The 21,050-nt window shown below is 27.7% G+C and overlaps 1 protein-coding gene across 1 annotated transcript; it reads right to left on the bottom strand.

Moving 5' to 3' along the window:
- Nucleotides 1-18,864: 18,864 nt before the first annotated feature.
- On the bottom strand, nt 18,865-20,122 carry LOC105114495 (ethylene-responsive transcription factor ERF043-like). The gene has a single exon (XM_011011049.1). It carries the CDS (start codon nt 19,904-19,906, stop codon nt 19,046-19,048), a length of 861 nt encoding a protein of 286 aa, XP_011009351.1. The 5' UTR covers nt 19,907-20,122; the 3' UTR covers nt 18,865-19,045.
- Between the last annotated feature and the right edge of the window lie 928 nt (nt 20,123-21,050).

Genomic DNA, 21,050 nt, shown 5'->3' with positions numbered 1-21,050 from the left:
GTATCTTATATTATTAGATATGTTATTATAAAACATGTTTTAGTTAAGGAGTTATTGATACTTCAAGTGCAAAATGATGATATAAAACCTTGATAAAAATACACTTTTAAGTATCAATAAGTTATGATCCAAATATTGAATATAAATATCATGATGAGATTCTAGGTCATTCATATAAAAGTTATAAGAACTTTAAATAATAAGTTTGAATATTTGAAGGGAAGTAGTGTATACCATATCATCACTAAGTAATGTACACATAGTTAGATGATTTGCCAAGGTGATTCATTATTAACATAATAAATGAATATCTAAGATGATAAAGATAACATATGATAATTATTGCCAAGCCTCAAATATATAATGAAAGAATTTGACAAAAATTAAAAGTGTTGTATTGTCATTTTAATTCTGTGATCGAACTTTGTAAATAAATTCTTTTTTTTATTAAAAACAAATAGAAAATCATGAAACTTTGAGTTTTTTTTCTCATGTTTTAAATCACATCTTTTAATGAAGTGTGCTTTTCTATGTATCTCATTGTTTTTTTTCTTTTTAAACCAAGAGTTATGTTTATTTGCAAGTTACAGAAAATTAATTCGAATTGGTTGAATTTAAAAATATATCAAGCAAATGCCCAGGGCAATCTATTTTTTCAAATTCTAAAATCTCCTTTCCAATTATAATATATTTTAAAAGGTAGAATCCAACTTATATCTCTATTTGAATCCCAAAGTATAGTTCGCTCCTAATAAAACTCAAAGAGTAATAATGCCTTATAATTTTCATAGTTCTGAACCTTAAGACTATATTCCTTCATGAAAAAAGCAAAAAAAATAAAATCTTGCCTAAAATAGTGTATTTAAGCCGAAATTAAAATCAAATGATTTAATGACATAAATAATGATGGATAGTGTGCTTGCAAGCCATAATCCCATCACATCTTCTCTAAAGTTAACATCACGGTTTTCCTAATTAACAATACAATACAGATTTATCAACATGAACATATTAGAATTTAGGATGAGAAAGTGTCATCTTTTATATACCTTGCACAAATAAAAAATATATTCTTTGTTATCTTACTTTAAGCTTATTTAGGAAGTTTTTCTCCAAATAAAAGAAAAAACAAAATTATTAAAAGGATATGGGGTTTACAAAAGAGAGCAAGAAAACAAGAAAGAAGAAGATGATGATGAGAAGCTCTTTAAAGTGCCTTAATGATTGTTACATGTGTGGAGCGTTATGACAATCATCCTATTGAATCAAGATAGACATGAATGATATAGGTGGAAATGACAAGAAATTCTTGTCCTTTATCAGCAGAGAAAAAAGAATAAAAGTCACCACCTAGTATTTTGATAACTAGAAACTTTAACTGCTTTTGGGGTATAGGAAAGGGGATTTATTACATAAATGGAAGGTATTAGCATCCCTAATACCTCTTACATAATGTAAACTACATTATTTATTTGTCTAACATAAATTAAGAAAAAATTGTATTTTTTAACCACTGGTTGATTAGTACTTAAAATTGCATTTTTATCAAGGTTTTATATTATCATTTTGCACTTGAAGTATCAATAACTCTTTAGCTAAAGCAAGTTTTATAATAACATATCTAATAATATATGATACCTTTAATTTATGATAAATATTCAACTTAAATGCAGACCTATCACATAAATCAAAGGATTGATTGTAAAGTTTAACTACTGAAATTGAAAAGACAAAGAGAGGGCTAAGATTAAAAAAGAGATGTTGGTTTAGTCGAAATTGAAACACTATTCGGTTATAGGATCATAATTAGAGCTGTAAAACTTGAATTTAGGTTTGTTCTATATGGATTGAAAGCTAAAACATAGGCCTAAAACTTTTATGAAGAGTACAAGATTCAAAAAGGTTGTTTTCAAGTTTAAATTATAACAACAACGAAGAAGTCTGAATCTATCTTATAGTCAAGATATTGTTCAGTGTTCAGCCCATACTTAGAGTTCTAGAAATCCAAATGCACCGATTTTTTTTATTGGAAAGCTAAGATAATTTCCTATAACTTTCATAGAGATAATTTACTATAACTTTCATAAAGATAATTTGCTCATATTCTAATGTTAGCAATGATGTTTTTGGCAGACAAGAAGATAAGGATTTTCATAAAGTCAAGAGTTGGTCACCCACTTAATAATTAGTCATCAAATCAATAGTTCTAAATTTTAGCCTATAAAAGGAGATATTTGCCATGTATTTAGGCATCTTGGTTTTCAAATAAAGATCATGTTCTTGCTCTCTTTCTTTATATTTTTGTAATGCTTAAGTTTTGCTTTCATTAATCTCATGTTTATAACTTTCATTTCCTTTACTATACTTATATAATTATGTTCTCCACTTATTTATTTATGTTTTTTTCTTTATTATGTTTAGCTATGTTTATTATATTAAGGTGAAAAGGTTATACTAATGGTGTAAGAATAAGTATAATATAAACTTAATATGGACTTCAATGTTTATATCTAAAACAACTTGTTATTAATATGTCTTATCATTTTTATCTTATTAATTCTTAATACTTTACTTGTTAAATAGTTAATATAAATTTGTATTGTATAACATTTGTTACAATAAATGCTTGACACTTTCATAGTCAACCGAATGATATATTTTACACCTGTGCCATGAAAGGAACTTGATTTGTTGTTAATATAAGTTAGTATCATGAATTCCTGATAATATTTAAAAGTTTGGTGTTACTTGAATAAGATAAATGATATGATCATGTTAACAATTTATAATAAGTTATTAATGACAAATCATCCGTTTGGAACCTTCTTTATGTGTGGTTTCTAATTGAGTAATAAAAAGAGTTTATACTATACTTGTTTGAAATACCATTGGTGGATCCTTTAACCTTGACATTTATTTTTATCATTGTTTAATCCTCACATTAATCTTATATCTCAAAATCCTCTTTAACTTATTATTATTATTATTATTATAGTTAACCTCCTTATGGTTCAACCCCAGTCTTGTCGAGTTATTTATTACTTCGATACTCCTACACTAAGGAGAAGACATCAATCTTTTGGTTATGTCATTGGTGTGTCTAAGGTTTAAGAAAAGTCATTCTTAGTAAGGAGATCTTTTTCTTATCAGATTAGAAACCTAACTATTATAATGCTGATAAAAATAAACTATCTTTTCATTTAATACCAGAAATATATTTTACGTATAAGTTCACAATCTCATGTATTAAAAAAACAAAAAAAATATAATTTTGCTATTTTTTAAATGTACGCCAAAATCATTTGGGAATTTACAAGTTTGTTGTAAAATCCATACAATATTTAAAAAAAAATACATATCAAAGTATTTAATTTTTTAAAAAATGCTTAAATAACTTTAGTATTTTTAGCCATAAATGGTCAAAAAGAAAATGTTTTTTATTTTTTTTATTTTTTTACCCAATCGGACCGGGTTAACCTGAAATCTTTGGCTTAACTATAAACATAATAAAAATAATCAATAGAAGAATTTTATTGTATCAAAGCATTATTTCTAAATGTTTTTGGTCAATGCTCTATTCATATAAAAAAAATTAATTAGATTCAGTAAGACTGATGCACATTATGATCTTTCCTTTATGATTTTTTTTTTATTCTCATTAGCTAAGGTATAAGGAATATATAAAACTAATATGTAAGTATTTATTAAATGATATATACATTAAACTAATCAGTATAAGGATTTCATTCGGAGATATCACTTATGTCATGTTTATGAAAAAACTCATGTGATAGATATGTAAGTGATCCTTAATATGAGATCAATAACTTATCTTATACATGGAATGTTATATTTTGATTCTTGTCGCACATGAGTGCGCGATGTGACAGGAAATTGGGATTAAAGAGTCGCCATGTAATTGTTTGGTTTAGAGTCACTAGGAGATCTAAGTAAATTGTTCTTATTAGAAATTCCAAGGTAAGGGACTAGTTGTGGTTAGAAAAGGTATTAACACCCCTAAAGTATATTACCTAAGATAAACTACATTGTGTGGTCTTGATGTGATTTAAAGGTGGTTTGTCTATGGCTCAGAAGTAAGTTTTATGCTTATGAATAAAATTGACATCTCGAATTTATTATGGGCTCGTATGCCTAGATAAATATTTATAGGAAAAATCCAAGTAATTGCTTTGATAGAGTTCATGTATCTTGGAAGACGAAAGTGTTTCCCACAAATCGTATATTGTGTTAAAAATACTCTTAATTAAAATAAATAATTATTAAAATAATTATGAGAATTTTCTAATCAACTCCTAATATTTAAATACTAGCATACTTATAGGTCTAAAATTTGTACCAGAATGTTAACTACTAGTTTTTAGAGACATAAAGGAAAAACTTAGGGTTATTGAAATATTGGCCAAATCGTTAAGAAATTTTTAAAACTTGTTGTAAATTTCAAAAAAAAATACAAAGAAATAGAAAAACTTTTCTAAAACATGTATAATTAATTTTTTTTATCTGGCTGGGTTGACCCAACCAAGACTCAGCTGTATTGACCCGAAATCTTTGTTTTGACCATAAACCAAATCAAAGACATAGTTTGATAAAAAAAAACTAAACTAAAAACAAAATCAAAACTTAAGACATAGTTTGATAAAAAAAACTAAACCAAAAACAAAATCAAAACTTGGAACAAATCAAACTTACAAAAATTGAAAAAATCCAATTTTTTTTTTACTAAAAACAGATCAGAAGTATAAAAAATGAAGAACATGAAGAACATTAGTACCAATTCCAGCAACATCACTCTCCAACCACATAATATATGATCAAAACAATGCCACAGACCTATTGTGAATCATGGAATGATCAATAAAATCTAGTATTCATTCACTTCAATTATCAAATAACTATCACAATTTGGTCCAAATAGGTTTTGATTCTAAACTAAGATCCTAAGATTTAAAACTATGAAAACATTGTTATTGATACCAATAAAATCCAGATTATTAACTCGTCAAATATCACATAGTGTCTGGTGTAACTGGTCCAAATCAAAGAGTTAAGGCAATGTTCTTTTCAAGAACACAAACACTGTCTAACAACCTGAAAAAAAACCTAGCACTCTTTTAAACCATAAAAATAGCATTCTAGGCTTTTAAACATGTTGTTTTTAGTCTTCATGAACTATAATATCAATAGTAAACATAGTTAAATTAAAAGAACTAAAAAAAAAAATCAAATCATCAAAATCATGCATTCGATTCCATCTTCATATTTGCAACCTCAATGACATCCATTAACAACATCAAATTTTAATTAAAAACTAACTCTCTAAACAACTTGGGACCCAAATCAAGCTCAAGGACCACTAAAATACATTAATAAACTTAAAAAAATATCAAACACCTACTACCATATTTGGTAGAATATAGAAAGCTTTTTATTTTAGTAAAATAAACATCAAGATATTTCCTCAAAATCTAGTAAATAGTAACAAACAACTAAGATCAAAATTAAGTCAAGAAAAATAGCATTTCATGTATTAATAAAAATAATACAAGATCAATACAATATATCATAAAAAAAATTAAAACATCATTAGAACATGCAACAAAGATACAAAGGTATGCCTCATGGACATCACCTACTAGATTAGAAGATTTTTTTATACATTTCAAGCTCTAACAATGGTTGTTGCCTTTTCTTTCCTAAGATTACTACTTTCTCTTAAAGATAATGAGATCTTTATGCTCGGATCTTAAACCTTTACACTTGAAATTCTTTTATCCTAACTTCCTCCCTCTTCTTTCTCTCCTTTTTGTTGCCTTTCTACGTTGATTTTCCAAAGCTATTTATAGAGTTTCAATTCCAAGTGTATTTATAGATTTTGAAGCTTGGATTCAATCAAAGTTTGATCCTTCTTCATCAAAGCTTGACTAGTTAATCAAAATATAAAAGGGTTTTAGGTATGTTTTACAGCTATAAACTTTGTACACATGTTGGTTTTACGGTGATAGTTTTGCAATAAACTTGGTTTTGGAGATTTTTCAAAATTTAAAGACCAATAAGCTTGTTTCTGGCTATTTGATCTTAAGAGAAATGTGTCCAACCTTTAAAAAAAACCCATTAAGAAGGCTTAAAGTGTAAACACATGAAAAAGATTAGTAGTTTGCGAAATGGATATCACAACCATCGATGATTGAATTACCTTATTTTTAAGACTTTATCGAAGCAACTTTAATGTCATTATCATTAAAGATCACCTCAAGTTGGTAAATAGGGTGCACACTTTTCATTTGAATTCAACCTTTCTCAATTTAGAGGCTTATAGCTTTACATCTATTCACTTGAGAATTAAGAACTAGAATGTAATTAATATAAGGAATTACAATTCTAGACCAGGAAAAAAATCAAGTAGGAACTTAATTGTATAAATTTCTAAATTATTCTGGAAATTATATATATGATATTTTTTCATGAGACAAAGTGATATTTTACCATTAATATAGGTATCAGGGTATTTTATATAAATAGAATGTCATACCTCATATGTTTTCGATAAGTGATAAGAGAAACACACTCTACATATCAAATTCACCTATATAGATAAGCAGAGTAGAGAAAAGAAAGAGTCAACACTCAATACATAACAATATCTCTCTCTTAAAAGAATTTTAAAATATGTTTGACCTGATCATTCAAATGGATTACTATTAGAGATCCAATAATTAGATGGGTTGTGATAGCAATAACATAGCCTTGAAAAGTCCATCTAATCGTAAAAAGAATAAATTTCCTTTACATACCCTAAATGACCCTATATTAAGTAGCACGATCCTTGGTACTCCTAAAAAATTTAAAATTATTGTTTTCATTGTGTTTATTGCTTTAAGAAAACCCCAACAACATCCCTCTAGACTGACCTTACATTCCTCGCTATGGACTAGCCATACACGCTCGAGGATAAGGTACATACCTCTGAATCCAATTATTATACCTTAAATGCAATATTACCCCTTAGTCAAAACTATTCTACTTGTCACTAATTATAGAGACAAAATATATATGCATTAAATATTCACATATCATTCTAGCATAATAGAGCTAATATAATAGAGTTGTGATATGTCCATAGCTCAAGAATGACTTTTGTGATATCATTATTTTCACTTTACGGTGAAGTAATAACAATTAGAAGTTAGTATCTCAAATAATGACCTTGGAAATTGGTGTAACAATGTTTTTCTCTCTCTACCTTTGTCTTGATATAAGTTCTTGTATTTAGTAGCTATATAAATATCCATAAGCCATTAAGTAAATAATTTTATTATCTCATATCACTTTTCTTTTTTCATGGTCTAATTATCTATTTCATCTTCTTTATAAACACAATCTTTAAGGTACTTTTTTCTTATAATTATCCTAATTTTAGCGTAAAAGAGTCAATCTAACATGAGACTTGTTTTGCAAGTATTAATCTTTTAATTCATCCATTAGTCTTAAAAAACCTTGATCTTTTGTTTTACTTAATTTTCTTATAAATAAACAAAGGAATCAAAATTAGCAAAGCATGACTAGCTACTTATTCCAAGTTTAGATGATATTCACATGCAAATTTTTTCCTTTGTAACTTTTCTGAATAATTTCCCTATCAATATCATTAATGACAAATTATAAAAAAGATGAACCACAAAAATACCATACATTAACACATTACTGTATAACATATTTTTAATTTTACCGTTCCATCTATTCCTTTTCCGTTCATAATTTTACCATTCCATCTATTCCATTTCCGTTCAAATAATCAGCTAGCAAAAAAATTTAAACCTCAAATGACAACTCAAGAATTTAAAGATTTATTAAATTGATAGCCAAAAATTGAAATTCAAAATATTGATTTTTATTTTTTTTTAGTTTAATGGGATTTATCTATTTTCTTAACTTGTAAATTGAAATTAAATTTTTGAATATGTGCAATATATTTTTTTCATATTTATTTTCATCTTTTTACACCATAAATCTCATTAATATTTAAATTCTAGAGTTTTCATGATGAGGAATATTTTTAATAGGCTTGGATGGAGAGTGAATGAACGAGTAAATCAAGTTAAAAACATGAGGTAACGTTAAGGATTAAATAGACGGGATGAAACTACATATATTTGTTAACTCCAAAAGATCAATGACAACCACGGAAAACATGGAATTAACAGTGAGTGATGGGATTTTAAAATATAATTTATATTAATTAAAATAAAAATAATTAAATTCAAACCGATGATGTTTTGTTCAACGAGCTATTGTCTAACACTTTCAAGCAGAATTCTCTTGGTTGACCAATCATGGTAGTACGTAATTTAACAGGACAGGCTCAGCTGTTCCTTTATATGTTTATATATATATATATCATGATTTTGTTGTCTTTTTTTAATGGCTTTACAGAAGAAAAGTTACAGCTATTTACTTACTTTAATTAGTGATCGGAAAGGGTGATGGCCATTGCTCATCATGGGAGTTGACACAATTTGGTAACTTACAAATGGCGGGGGCCCTTGAGATTCGGATGCATCATGTCATGCATGCCAAGAGAAAGAATAACTAAAACAGAGAAGCTCATCATTCACCCAGGAAGATCAAATTAGAACGAATTTGTATGATAGTGCTGTGGGCAAGGAAATAAGACGAATGACCTTCATTAAAATAATTGGCTAGCAATGAATTTCCGAGTTAAATCTTAAACCCAATCCACTCAAAGCTTGCCTCTTAATTCTATTGTATTGAGGTTTCAAATCAACAATTCAACAGCAATATCTCACTACCATGATCTGTCATGTATTTTGAAATATAGAAACATCCCAATCTGGTTTAAAAATAGGAGTTCATTACTTTCACTATCATCTGATGATTTGTACGTCATTATATAATTGATTCAAAAAGTATATATGAACAATACATGAAATACCATATATTTGTACTATTCCGTTATATATAGAAAAGAAGAAGAAGAAGAAGAACTTATTTTTATTTTAAATAATCTTAATTTTGATATTCGGACTCTTATACTATATGATATATCATATGTTTATTTATGTAGTTTATATGTTATTCATCGGATGTATGCTTCGTTTTTTTTTATATATAAAAAGAGGGTTTAAATCTTAGGGTTAACATTCAAGAAAGTTCATAAATATGTGTGAATACATCAAATTAATATAAGAAAGTTGTCATCATTTTATTTTTTTTATAAATAATCTCAATCAACATATAAACTGATTTAAGAATATTCCATAGTATCATGAAAGAATTAATGCACATATTATTCATTTTATTAAATGGAGTCACTAATGATAATTTGCGGTTTTAATTCATACGTGTGCATTGTGACATGGAAGTGCGCAGCAATCCAAATTCCTATCTCAAGGGAAAAAGAAACATTGATGGAAAATTTGTAAATTATTTGCCCTATTATTATCAATATAAATCTCCCTCAATTATACTCTTCTTGAAAAACTAACTTCCCATTAGTTATTATATATACCCACCCCCCTCCTTTTTTTTCCTCATAATTAATATACCCAATCCAAGAGACACTTTGACTCCCATAAAACAAAATTCAGTTCACATCCTGCGCAATTTAAGGAAACGATGTGAGGATTTATGTTCCAATAATTGCATTTAATAGGTAATTTAACCTTCCTTAACATATATAAATAAAATCGGAGTGGATTAAAGTTCTGTTATTTACTAGAAAATGAATATGTGAAAGAATTATTTTTTAATGTTTGAAAGTATCATAGAAAATAAATTAAAAAATATTTTTCAGTACTTGATTATTTTATAGAAAATAAATTGAAAAATATCTTGTTAATGTTTTATTTTTTTTCAAATTTATTAAAATAATGAGGAATAAATTTTACAAATTAAAAAGTTGAATGAGAATGAAATTAAAAAAAAAATCTAATTTTATAAATTATCTAAAATAAAATAAATAATAATTAAAATAATAGGGATCAAATCTAACAAATAAAAAAATTAAAAGATGATGAAATTAAAATAATTATAATTATAATTTCATAAATTATTTCAAATAAAATAAGTAATAATCAAAAGAATGAGGACTATATTTGATAGATAAAAAATTTTAAATAAAAAAAGTAAAAGAAAAGCAAATAATAATCATAAAAATAAAGACCAAAGTTAATATAAAAATCATATTAAATCAAATTTTAAAGGATGACTAAAAAAAAGATTCAAAAAAAATATATAATAATTAAAAGTTTAATGATCAAATTTGATATAATCAGTAAATAATATGCTATTTTTAAATTTTTCACAACTTTTAAAAAGTGTTTTCAGCTCAAAATAAAAGGAAAACACTTTCATAAAAATCAAGTTAATTTTTTTAACTGAAAAGAATTTTCTGTTAACTAACTTTTTTAATAATAAATAAATATAAAAAAATTTAAAATTAATTTTTAAAATACTATTTTTCAGAAAACAAATACATAAATTCAAACTGCAACTATCAATTCACCTTATTGTGTATTGTCTGCTGAACCACTGAAAGATGATGTTTTATTCTTTAATAAAGTGGATTTCTAGTTTTGGAAATTTTAAATTTTATCCTTCTAATTTTAATTTTTTTATTTAACTATTCCAAAAAAAATTCTTATCTCCATTCCGCGATGGCGGATGAAAAAACTATCATGAACAGTAAGATGCATGCTAAACTCATTAATTTAAGTAAATCTTGAACCATTGATTCTATATTACTGATTTTAAGTGTTCAGTTGTTGACTTAATTATTCTTGTTAGGAGAGATAAAAGAATAACTACATAAAGTTTTATTTTATGTTAGAAATTGATTTAGGATGTATTTAGTTTTTTAGTGTACAATTTTTTAAAAAATATTTTTTATTTAAAAATATATTAAAATAAATTTATTTTAATTTTTTAATTTTTATTATCAACATATCAAAATCATTGAAATATTAAAAAAATTAAATATTTTTTAAACCATTCTAAATATAATTTAAAACACAAAAATAAATAACGGTTCAGGAAGGGAATGCATTCTCGTAACAAGTCACACCATGTTTGTGGTTAGCATAATTATAATATACATGTGGGATCATAGCATCAAGAAAATAGCCAAAATGTACAAAATTTTTGTTTTCTATTCAATTATAAAGGAGATTAATTGCCATATGTATTTTGTCAGTTGTGGCACAAGGGATCCAAGATCAATGGGGTAGGGTTATTGCAATATAAGTCTAGATTCTCAACTCATCTTGCTAAGTGAATTACATAAAGCCCCCTCTAAAGATATAGTGTCAAGTCCACTGCCAGGGTTTGAAGTACAATCATATCCCAACAAACTTTCATATATCAAAACAACTACAAACAAACATACATACATACACATATTATATATATATATATATATATATATATAGAAAGAGAAGGATAGCTAAATTTATTATAAATTAAAATTTTTATAAATCAAGAACATCATGAATATATAGATTTATTTAAAATCCTCGGTTTTTATTTATTTAAGTTTGACTTGACAAAAAATTATTATAATTCATACAATAACTATAAAAAAACACAAAAAATATTAAATTTTTAATCATCTAAGTCACACTTGTCAAAATATTATTCCAACCTATATATATATATATATATATATATATATTCTAAAACCTCTTGCATAAATCTCTATAACTTAGAAGAAACTCGTCCTCGAACTTCAATTGTTTGTTAAGTAAAGTCTTCTTAGTAGAAATAATCATTTATCATGAAAATATTCAACATAAGTTATTTGAGTATGATCTTATAGTTAAAAAAAAATGATCTTCTTGTGTGTAGGTCATCCTATTATGGTCCTTAATATCATTGCGTGGCTATCCTTTTATGGATTCATGACACCATCATGCAAGTTGACTTCTCAAGGACCCCTAACACTTTTGTATAAACTACCCTATTATGAATGCCTAATATTTTTGTGTTGCTTACTTCATCATGAATTTCTAATATCTTTGTCTGGATCGCACCTTCATGGATCCTACCACCATAATTTCCAAAAGCATCACATAACAACAAACCACAAATATTTATTATAAATTAAAATCCTTAAAAACCAAGAGCACTATAATAATGAAAAGACATCCAAAATATTCAACTTTTTTACATTCAACTTTTACTTATCAAAAAGCTATTATCTCTCTCTCTCTCTCTCTCTATATATATATATATATATATATAGGCTTATTTATCTTTAAAATTTATTAAATATTTAATTAATAAATCTAATATTTGATTAATGAATCTAAAGTAAAGATAAAATCCTTAAGATAAAATTCTTTACAAAAAAAATTATAAAGTTATTATAATTATGAGATTTTTATTGCATTAAAGAAGTGTTTCTAAATGTTCTTAGTTAATATTCTATTTAAGACTAGATATTAATTATAGTTATTAAGACTAATAATTATTATGAATGAAAGTGATTGTTCTCATAAACTGAGGTATGATAAATATCTATAACTAATATGTAAATGTTTATCAAATGACATATACATTGAACTGATCCACATAAGAATTTCATATAAAGAGATCACTTGTGTCTATGAAAGAGTTTATGTGATAATTGTGTAACTGATCCTTAGACTTGAGATCATTAAGTTATTTTATATAGAGAGTGTTATATTTTGATCTTATTACATGTTGTCCTAATCAAGTGTAACAAATTGATAGATATTAAGTATAACATAAATTATATGAAGTTATTTAAGTAATCAAAAGAGGATTCATTACTCATGGTGAGTTAGGAAAAATGTCCCATCATGTTTTCAAATAATATTAATTGTAAATCTTTGTGCAAGGTCGAATGAGATTTAAAAAGAGTTTCAAATCTTATTAAAAAAATCAATAACTATAGTGTTGAAAAAAACATAATTTAACAAAGTAGAAATACTTTATGCTATAATATGTAAATCAAAACATTATTAATGAAGTGATAATAATTACACTAAGAAACTGGTCATGAAAATATTAAGTAATATTTGGAGGATTATGATATATTGCTAGATATTGTACTTGGTCTTTAAATAAATTAATTTGTTTAATTTATTTAATCATATTATATTTATAATTGTGATATATATTTCGGCTAACTTATTAGAAAACTTAATAGGTCACATATATATAAAACCATTTGTTAGAAATTAAAATGAGATAATTAACCAAATATGACTTGATTGTAAATAAATTTTAGAAATTAAGAATTAGGATGTAATTAATACATGAGATTACAATTCTAGATCTAGAAATAATTAAGGACTTGATTGAATAAATTTCTAAAATCATCCTAGAATAATATATGTGATATTATTTAAAGGACAAATTGATATTTTATCATTTATAGAGTTTCTAGGTTTTCTTATAAATAGAATATTATGTCTTTTATTTCCTATATGTTGTGATATAAATTGTGAGTAAAGTGCAATACGTAAACACCTAAAATACAAAAGAAGAGCTAGCACTATAAAATATACCAATCCCTCTTTTCTAAAATGATTTAGGAGATTTCTCACTAGTGGTTCGTATGGATTATTAATAGAGGCTAAACATTTGAACAACTTGTAATCTGAGACAACTTATCCTTAAAGTATTTATCAAAATCAGAAAGAATATTTGATCTTCAAGTAATCTTTGTATAAATTTTAAATAATTCTAAATTTATTTAATGAGATTCTTGAGACTCTTAAAATAATTTTAAGATTATAGTTTTTGCTGTGCATATGTTTTTTGAAAAACCTAAGATCTTGGGTTCTAAAATTCACATTATACCATAGCTTATTTGGAAAAAAGACCTCAGCTACAGTGTACACGCTCTTGGAGTGTAGCCTTAAAGGGAATTGATCTACACTCTTTTTGAACTCCCAGGGTTTTGGCTTGAAACCTTGGGTTCATGACTGCCCAACTGATGCCTCGTTATCATGGAAATTAAAGAAAAGAAAGAAAGAAAGTGTCAATCCATTTTAATTGTTGAGGTTAAATGTAGCAATTTGTTGCTGATTGTATCATTATTAGCGACCTAATGGTTGGAGTCAAAGCCTACAGCTTACATTAATCAGATTTGCTATGACAACATTAATCTAATGGTTAAATCGATTTAATGATCTTTGTCATAGTTTTATTTATCTTTTTATTGCCGAAGCAATCTACTGGAACTTGATCGGAGAGTGTGCTAAGACTATAGAGCTGCATGTGCCATATGGAATCCCCATTAATTGATCATCCATTCTTGCGAAACCTTAGTGTTGACTGTGAATCACGATACACAGCTTATAAATATTAATTATTAATTATTAATTATTAGTGATCAAATGTTAAATCACAATAGCTAGCAGAGTGATTGGTTGATGGTGTGGAATCCTGACAGTTAACTGATTGACTTCCTTTATTAATTACGTCGGAGCGAACAGTATATTCTATTGGTGTTGCTTCTTTTTGCTGTCCAAGCCGAGGATTATTATAAAACACCCACATGATAAGCCTTCGTGGTCTTAGAATACGATTTTTCTTAATGGTTAAGAATATATTTGGAACATTTTCAGCATTAATTGAGGTAAAATCCCATCGTCAAGAATGTATCTAGGATGTTTCGTAAAATAAATTCTTTTAGAAGTTGGTTTTAAATTTTAAATTAAAAAAATAAAGAATCAATAAACTATTTTTTATTTATTTATTTGCCAAGCTGACTCCATAAAATTTTTAAAATAGGATTTGAGATATAAAATTAGCCAGGATCCGTGCAAAAATTATGTATGTATGTGTGTATTAATTAATTCTTAATCACATATTATTGTAGTTGTAACTATTATTTGATCGTGAGATTAACTTAATTAATTAAAAAAAGGAATACCAGCCAGTTCTCAAAGAGAAATCTACTTAAGCTTCTGAAAATATCAGAAACTAATTAATTAATAGCACTTCATTTACCGTATACATTCGAAGTAGGCAGACTAAAAACCAAGATATCATTAGCTGGAGAATGTGGAGAACACAGGTATGCAGACAAATGACAAATGCTTAAGTTGTTAATTTCGAGTAAATTCTATTTATAATTAAGGGTCAACTTTACAATTAAAGTTGCACGTGTGAGAGATTACCAAAATAATATGATATTTTCATTAATAATTGCTTTATTGGATACCTTTTCTTTTTGTCCTCCTTATAACTTTTAATCACAAAATAAAATATTTCCATTGCTTGATTTTAGGTCTCCCAATTTCCAACCACATAAAAAAACTAAATCATCCGCCTGTATTACTTTAAAGATGATGCTAATATTAATTTTTTTAAGTAAATAATATTAAATTATGTAAAAGTTGACTTGAGGTGACTTGTTTAACTTTACAAATTTAAAAATAACCTTAACAACATGTAAAAATATTGTTTAACTAAAAAAATTTCAGATGGTATTTTTTTTTAATATTAAAATAACAACATATTAATTTAACTTGGATTAATCTGAGTTAATATGTTAAATTTATAACCCGGGTTATGAGATTACGATAACTCTATAAAAAACAAATTATAAAGCCAAATTTTCAATCAATCTAATAATAAAGAATAAAATTAAAAAAAAATTAATTAAAAAACATAAAAAGTGATCAAAATTTACCTGTCAAACCTATGACTCGGATCATGAAACCAAGATAACCTCTTAGAAAAAATTAAAAAAATTTAAATAGGATTAAAATACAAAAACTCGTAAATCTGATCATTAGACCAAGATATTCTTATAAAAAATAAATCAAAATAGATAATAAAATTCAATTTCTAACCGATCTAATGATGAATGATAAAATTGATAAAAAAAAAAGAAACCAACTAAAGTCAACTTGAGTTAATTTATTAAACCCTATTTCTATGTCATGAGGTTGAAGTAACCTAATATAAAGTAAATAAAACAAATTATGAAACTTAATTCTTAATTAATCTAATATTACAGATGAAATTAAAAAATAAATTTAATTAAAAAAACTCGAGTTAACATGATTAACTCGTAATATATGTTATAAGAGTGAAATAATCTAATAAAAAATAAATTTAATATTAAAATATAAAATTAAAAAAATAAGAAAACACTGATTTTGTTTTGTAATAAAAGGTGCAGTGGAAAATAAAAACCTCATCTTTTAGATTTTTTTTATTAATATATATAAGGTTTTTCGAGTATTTTATAATAATATGAATTTTCAATTGAGAAGGAGCTTGAGAAGCCGGTGGGTAGTGAAAGGCAAATTGCAATCCTAAAGTTAAAGTTCAGGATTTTGTTTTTGTTTTATGGAACGAATTAGAATTTCCTTATAATCTCGGGTTTAGAGGTGAGAAAGAAACAAAATTTGTGAGCTAGATTTTGAGCAAGTAGGCATGCTTTAAGTACAAGAATTTATGTGGCGTTTTTATACTTTCTGATTCATTTCGAGAAACGGGATAAAAAAAGAAAGAGAAAAATAAGTGAGAATTCAACATGGGAAATTTTTGTTCTTAGTCACCTTTTTTTTTTTTTTTTGGCTATTGCTAAATTGTCATGTTGAGTCGTTGACAACTTCAGTAGTACTAATTACACATCTGTTTTTACTCCGAAGCCACTGTGCCATGGCAACTTTAGCTGGCAATTTGTAAACAGACAATTAGTGAAGTATGATAACATAGTAAAGTTATGTATGTTTTTTAATCTCGATAAAGGAGGTGTGGAGCTATATATTACTTGGAACTTTCTATAAGCCTTACAGAAATGGTGCATCACTCCAAGATCACCAGAAAATACAATATCATGGTGGGTTAAATAAAGAAAGCAGCTTTTTATTGCGCAATAATCATATACTCTATTTGGTTATGTGGTAGCTTTCATGTTTAGATGCATAAATAATTCTTCCATGTTTAGATGCGTAAATAATTTTTATGTATTTAATTGACTACAAACCACATATTTTGATGCATAATTCCCACGAGTAACCTTCTTTTCAATTGCAGATTAGCACGCTTGCTTTTGCTGTGGTTCAGAAAATATTGCTTTAATTAATGTTTGTTCTCTACAATATAAATTTAGCCTCCGAGAAAGAAAGGTAACTTACGCATGTGTGTGTGAGGAAAATGACCATTCCATTCATGAACATTTGATAAAAAGAAACATAATACGGCCACCAGATCCTGAACCAAATTAATAGCTCTCTTTTAGAACAACATTTTGCAACAATTTTTAAGAGTTTTTAGCTTTTGGTTTTTTTAAAGGTAAAAATTTTTAAAATACAAACCGCACCTCACAAAAATAAAAAATACATACTTTTTATATAAATCTCATAAAAAAAACCACCAATCTTTCAAGTCAAACACCCTTAATCTCCTTTATAACCAAAATGTTTCGATATGGACTCACAAATGCTCATTAAACCACAGATATATTACCGTAGCAATTCCTTAAATTTAAATATTTTGGTCAGAAACAGTGTTAATTTAAGGTTATAAATGGAGACCTACCAAACAGTGACTAATGAAATCCTAACCACCGCAATGACATCAGGAGACCAATTAAAAAATAAAAAATATCCAAACAATTCCCTTTTTATATAGCTTGTCTATCTTGATTTCAAACTAAATCCCATAAATTACACTTATTAAAGCTTGTATGCCTGCATGGATAAAATAATTAATGAATATTGAATACAATAAAACACATAAAGAGAGAGATAAATAATCTATGTGATAAAGACACCATCACCCATACGAATATGGTTGTTCGAAGGCAATTGTCACCGGATTTAAGCCCATCAATCTAATAAAAGCATAGCCTGGCAGGCGGGGAAAAGCAATTGAATGGTTCTTTTTAATTTTCTCTTTGTGGGGAGAAGCATGAGTGGAACAGCAGGTTTTTCTTAAAGGCCAAATTGTCACTTCCAGCACCAATAATCCATGGCCAAATTGAAATTGGAAAAAGCTACAACTTATATTATACCAAAAATAACATAGTTTAATTAATTTTAAATTTATTTTTTAATTATTATAAATTTAAATTCGCTTAAAATCATTAAAAATTTACATAATAATTAATTTTAATAAAATTATTTAAGATACATATAAACTGATCTAGATATTTATATTAATTAAAAAAAATATTGCACCAAAAACCCTTCCCCCCTGTTTCATAACACACAATTACTACTATTATTATTTTACCATCATAACACGCATATTGTTTATACCCTCCCCCTCTCCATCCATCTTTCTGTTCCTATTGGCTTCTTCTCATTGGGATCCAGGGGAAAGAAATGACTGGGGCTGGAGATTTGCTATTCAGTATAGCAAATATAACTCTCAATCTTAATTATTTACAAGTCTGGATGAAGCTAACATCTCCACTACAATAGACAGTGTAGGGGTAAAATGGGCGTCCCAATTAATTGCAGCAGTAAAAGAAACACCCTAGAATCTCAACTCATAAATTACTTCTTTTTTATCTACTTTCCCATTCACTATTCATTAACAAATGTTAACTATCCCTGATTCACCACCTTCATTAGTTTTCTTTAGTAAAGGCACCAACTCAGAGAAAGAGACTTCAATACTTGTTTGGTTTAAGTGTTAACTTGTAAGAGTAACTATATAGTTTGACCACTAGCTCCGAATTTCAGGATGGAAGGGAAATTTAACCATTAATTTATCAAACAATGTATCTAAGAAAAACAACTGTTCAAGTCCAACCCGAAATCAATAGTTATAGAATAATTCACTAGTGAATAATCTAGCAAAAAAAAAAATAGTCAATAATAATTAATTCTGAAAGAAACAAAGAACACAACGTGATTAGCAAGCAAAAATTAAGTATTTTGACTCTTCAAAAGACACCAGCAAAGAAACAATAATATACCCAGAGGAAAAATGAATAAACCCAAAAAGAAAAATGAAAAACAAAAGAGGGGGGGTGGAGGGGGTGGGGGTGTAAATTTCACTAAACTAATAATTAATGTTCCCACAGTAAAGTCTCAAAACCACTACTAATTACGTTATTTTCTGGAATTATTGACAGGTACTGATCGCTGAAATACCCAATACTCTTCACGCCATAATCTTCATAACACCAAGATTGATTAATGTACGGCCACGAGTCACCAAATAAAACAAACTCGGGAGATTCCTCGTGACTCGTTTCCAAACTCGGCAGCTCAACTATCTCACTCAGTTCGTCAGGAGTCGCCACGTCACTTGTCACCCTTACTGTTGAAGATGATGGTGATGATGATGAGGAGGAGGAGGAGGACTGTGTCATTTGTGAGGACGACGACCCATTATTATTACTGGCCGTACTGTTATTATTACTGTTGTTTTCTTCGTTGCAGACATTGGTGGTGACTGTAGTGACAGTGATGAAGTCCATATAAGCGGCTTTAGCGGCGGCAGCTTGGACGTCACGTGGAGAGTTAGAAGCGGGTCGGGGAAGCGACCCGGCTAATTCGGGGAAGTTGAGGATGGCTGAGTTGCCTTTTATGCTCAAGGCTGCAACGTCATGGGCACGTGCTGCCATTTCTGGGGTGGAGAAAGTTCCTAGCCAGATCCGATTCTTCTTTCTAGGCTCCCGGATCTCCGACACCCATTTTCCCCATGTCCGCATTCGTACCCCCCTGAACACCGGGTGCTTGCTGTTGTTGCTACTGTTAGTTTCCCTTGGCCTCTTTGGTTTTCTCAGGTTTTTTTCCGGGTCGGGTTTAGATACGGGGTTTGGTGATAACCCTGATGAAGATGTTGAAGATGGGGTTGGTGAAGAGGAGTAGGAGTAAATATTTGAAGAGTCTTTCTCGGAGTTCGGAGTCGGCGGATCAGTCATGTTCTTGGTGATAAAGTATGTGGTCTGTTTTGTTTAGTTTAGACTTAAGAATGAGCACCCAAGAGGAGGGGTGATTTGGATGCAGAGAAGGAAATGCACAAAGAAAGTTGGGTTATTTATGGATGGAGGGTATTTATAGGGAGAGAGGATACTTCTGTTGCTATTGCAGATGGAGGAAGAAAGAGGAAGATCAAAAAAAATAAAAAAAAATAGAGGTGAGAGAGGGTCAGGGAAGGGAGTCCAACTTGAAAGGGCCGACGTCCTAGCTATGTGTGACATTTATATTTCATAAAGTCTTCTTTTGTTATTTAACACCCAGCTAATAAAAGTTGGGTTTGAAATTTAAGGGGTGTTAGGTGTTTTTTGTTTTTATATAAATTATTACTTTAAGTATCATAAATTTTAAATTTTAAAGTTGTTAAAAATTATGTAATGATTAATTTTAAAATTTTAAAGAATTAATTAAAATACATTTACTGTAACAAATATAAATATATAAAAAAAAGTTGGACTTAGACTCCGAGTTCATAAGCACCTCTTAAGTTCAACCTAAAATTTAGTGGTTGAATTGATCAACTTAAACACAGAAATCAGTGTTCATGCTAAAAGAAACTAAGCATGTATGGGTTTTTTTTTATGCTTCTCTCTAACTGATCGAATATTTAAGCATATATACAAGGATCGTATGAATGTATTCATTCATGCTAGTACGTGTTGTGGTCATTGTTAATTATTTGTCTCGTGCAATATGATACCATATTTCTGACCAATTATTCTCATACGTTTTTAGGGTTTTGATTTTATATTGACATTCAACCCCTTGACATTATTATATATAAGGGAATTTGGGGTGCATTACACACACACACACACACACACTCTTGGGCTTCTATTTTAATTTGTGATTGTGTCTAGCTACTAGTAATTAATAATGCGTTTTTTTCAAGAATTGCGATTGATTATCGATCATCATGAAATGATAAAAAATATGGGTTTCATAAATTTAAATGATTGGACTTTCAAATTAATTATGTCACATTTGATAATTTGTAGAAAAATCTGCTGGTATATAACATTACTCTATTTTTAATGATGCCCATATATACACATGTTAACAAGGAAGGGACAGAGAGGGGAGGATGGG

The sequence above is a fragment of the Populus euphratica genome, unplaced genomic scaffold, assembly GCF_000495115.2.
Source record: "Populus euphratica unplaced genomic scaffold, PopEup_1.0 scaffold535.1, whole genome shotgun sequence".
Lineage (NCBI taxonomy): Eukaryota > Viridiplantae > Streptophyta > Magnoliopsida > Malpighiales > Salicaceae > Populus > Populus euphratica.
This window is presented reverse-complemented; position numbering and strand designations above follow the sequence as displayed.

Bases quoted from the DNA above. Each gene is read 5' to 3' on its own strand.
- LOC105114495 (XM_011011049.1), bottom strand. From the start codon at position 19,906: ATGACTGATCCGCCGACTCCGAACTCCGAGAAAGACTCTTCAAATATT.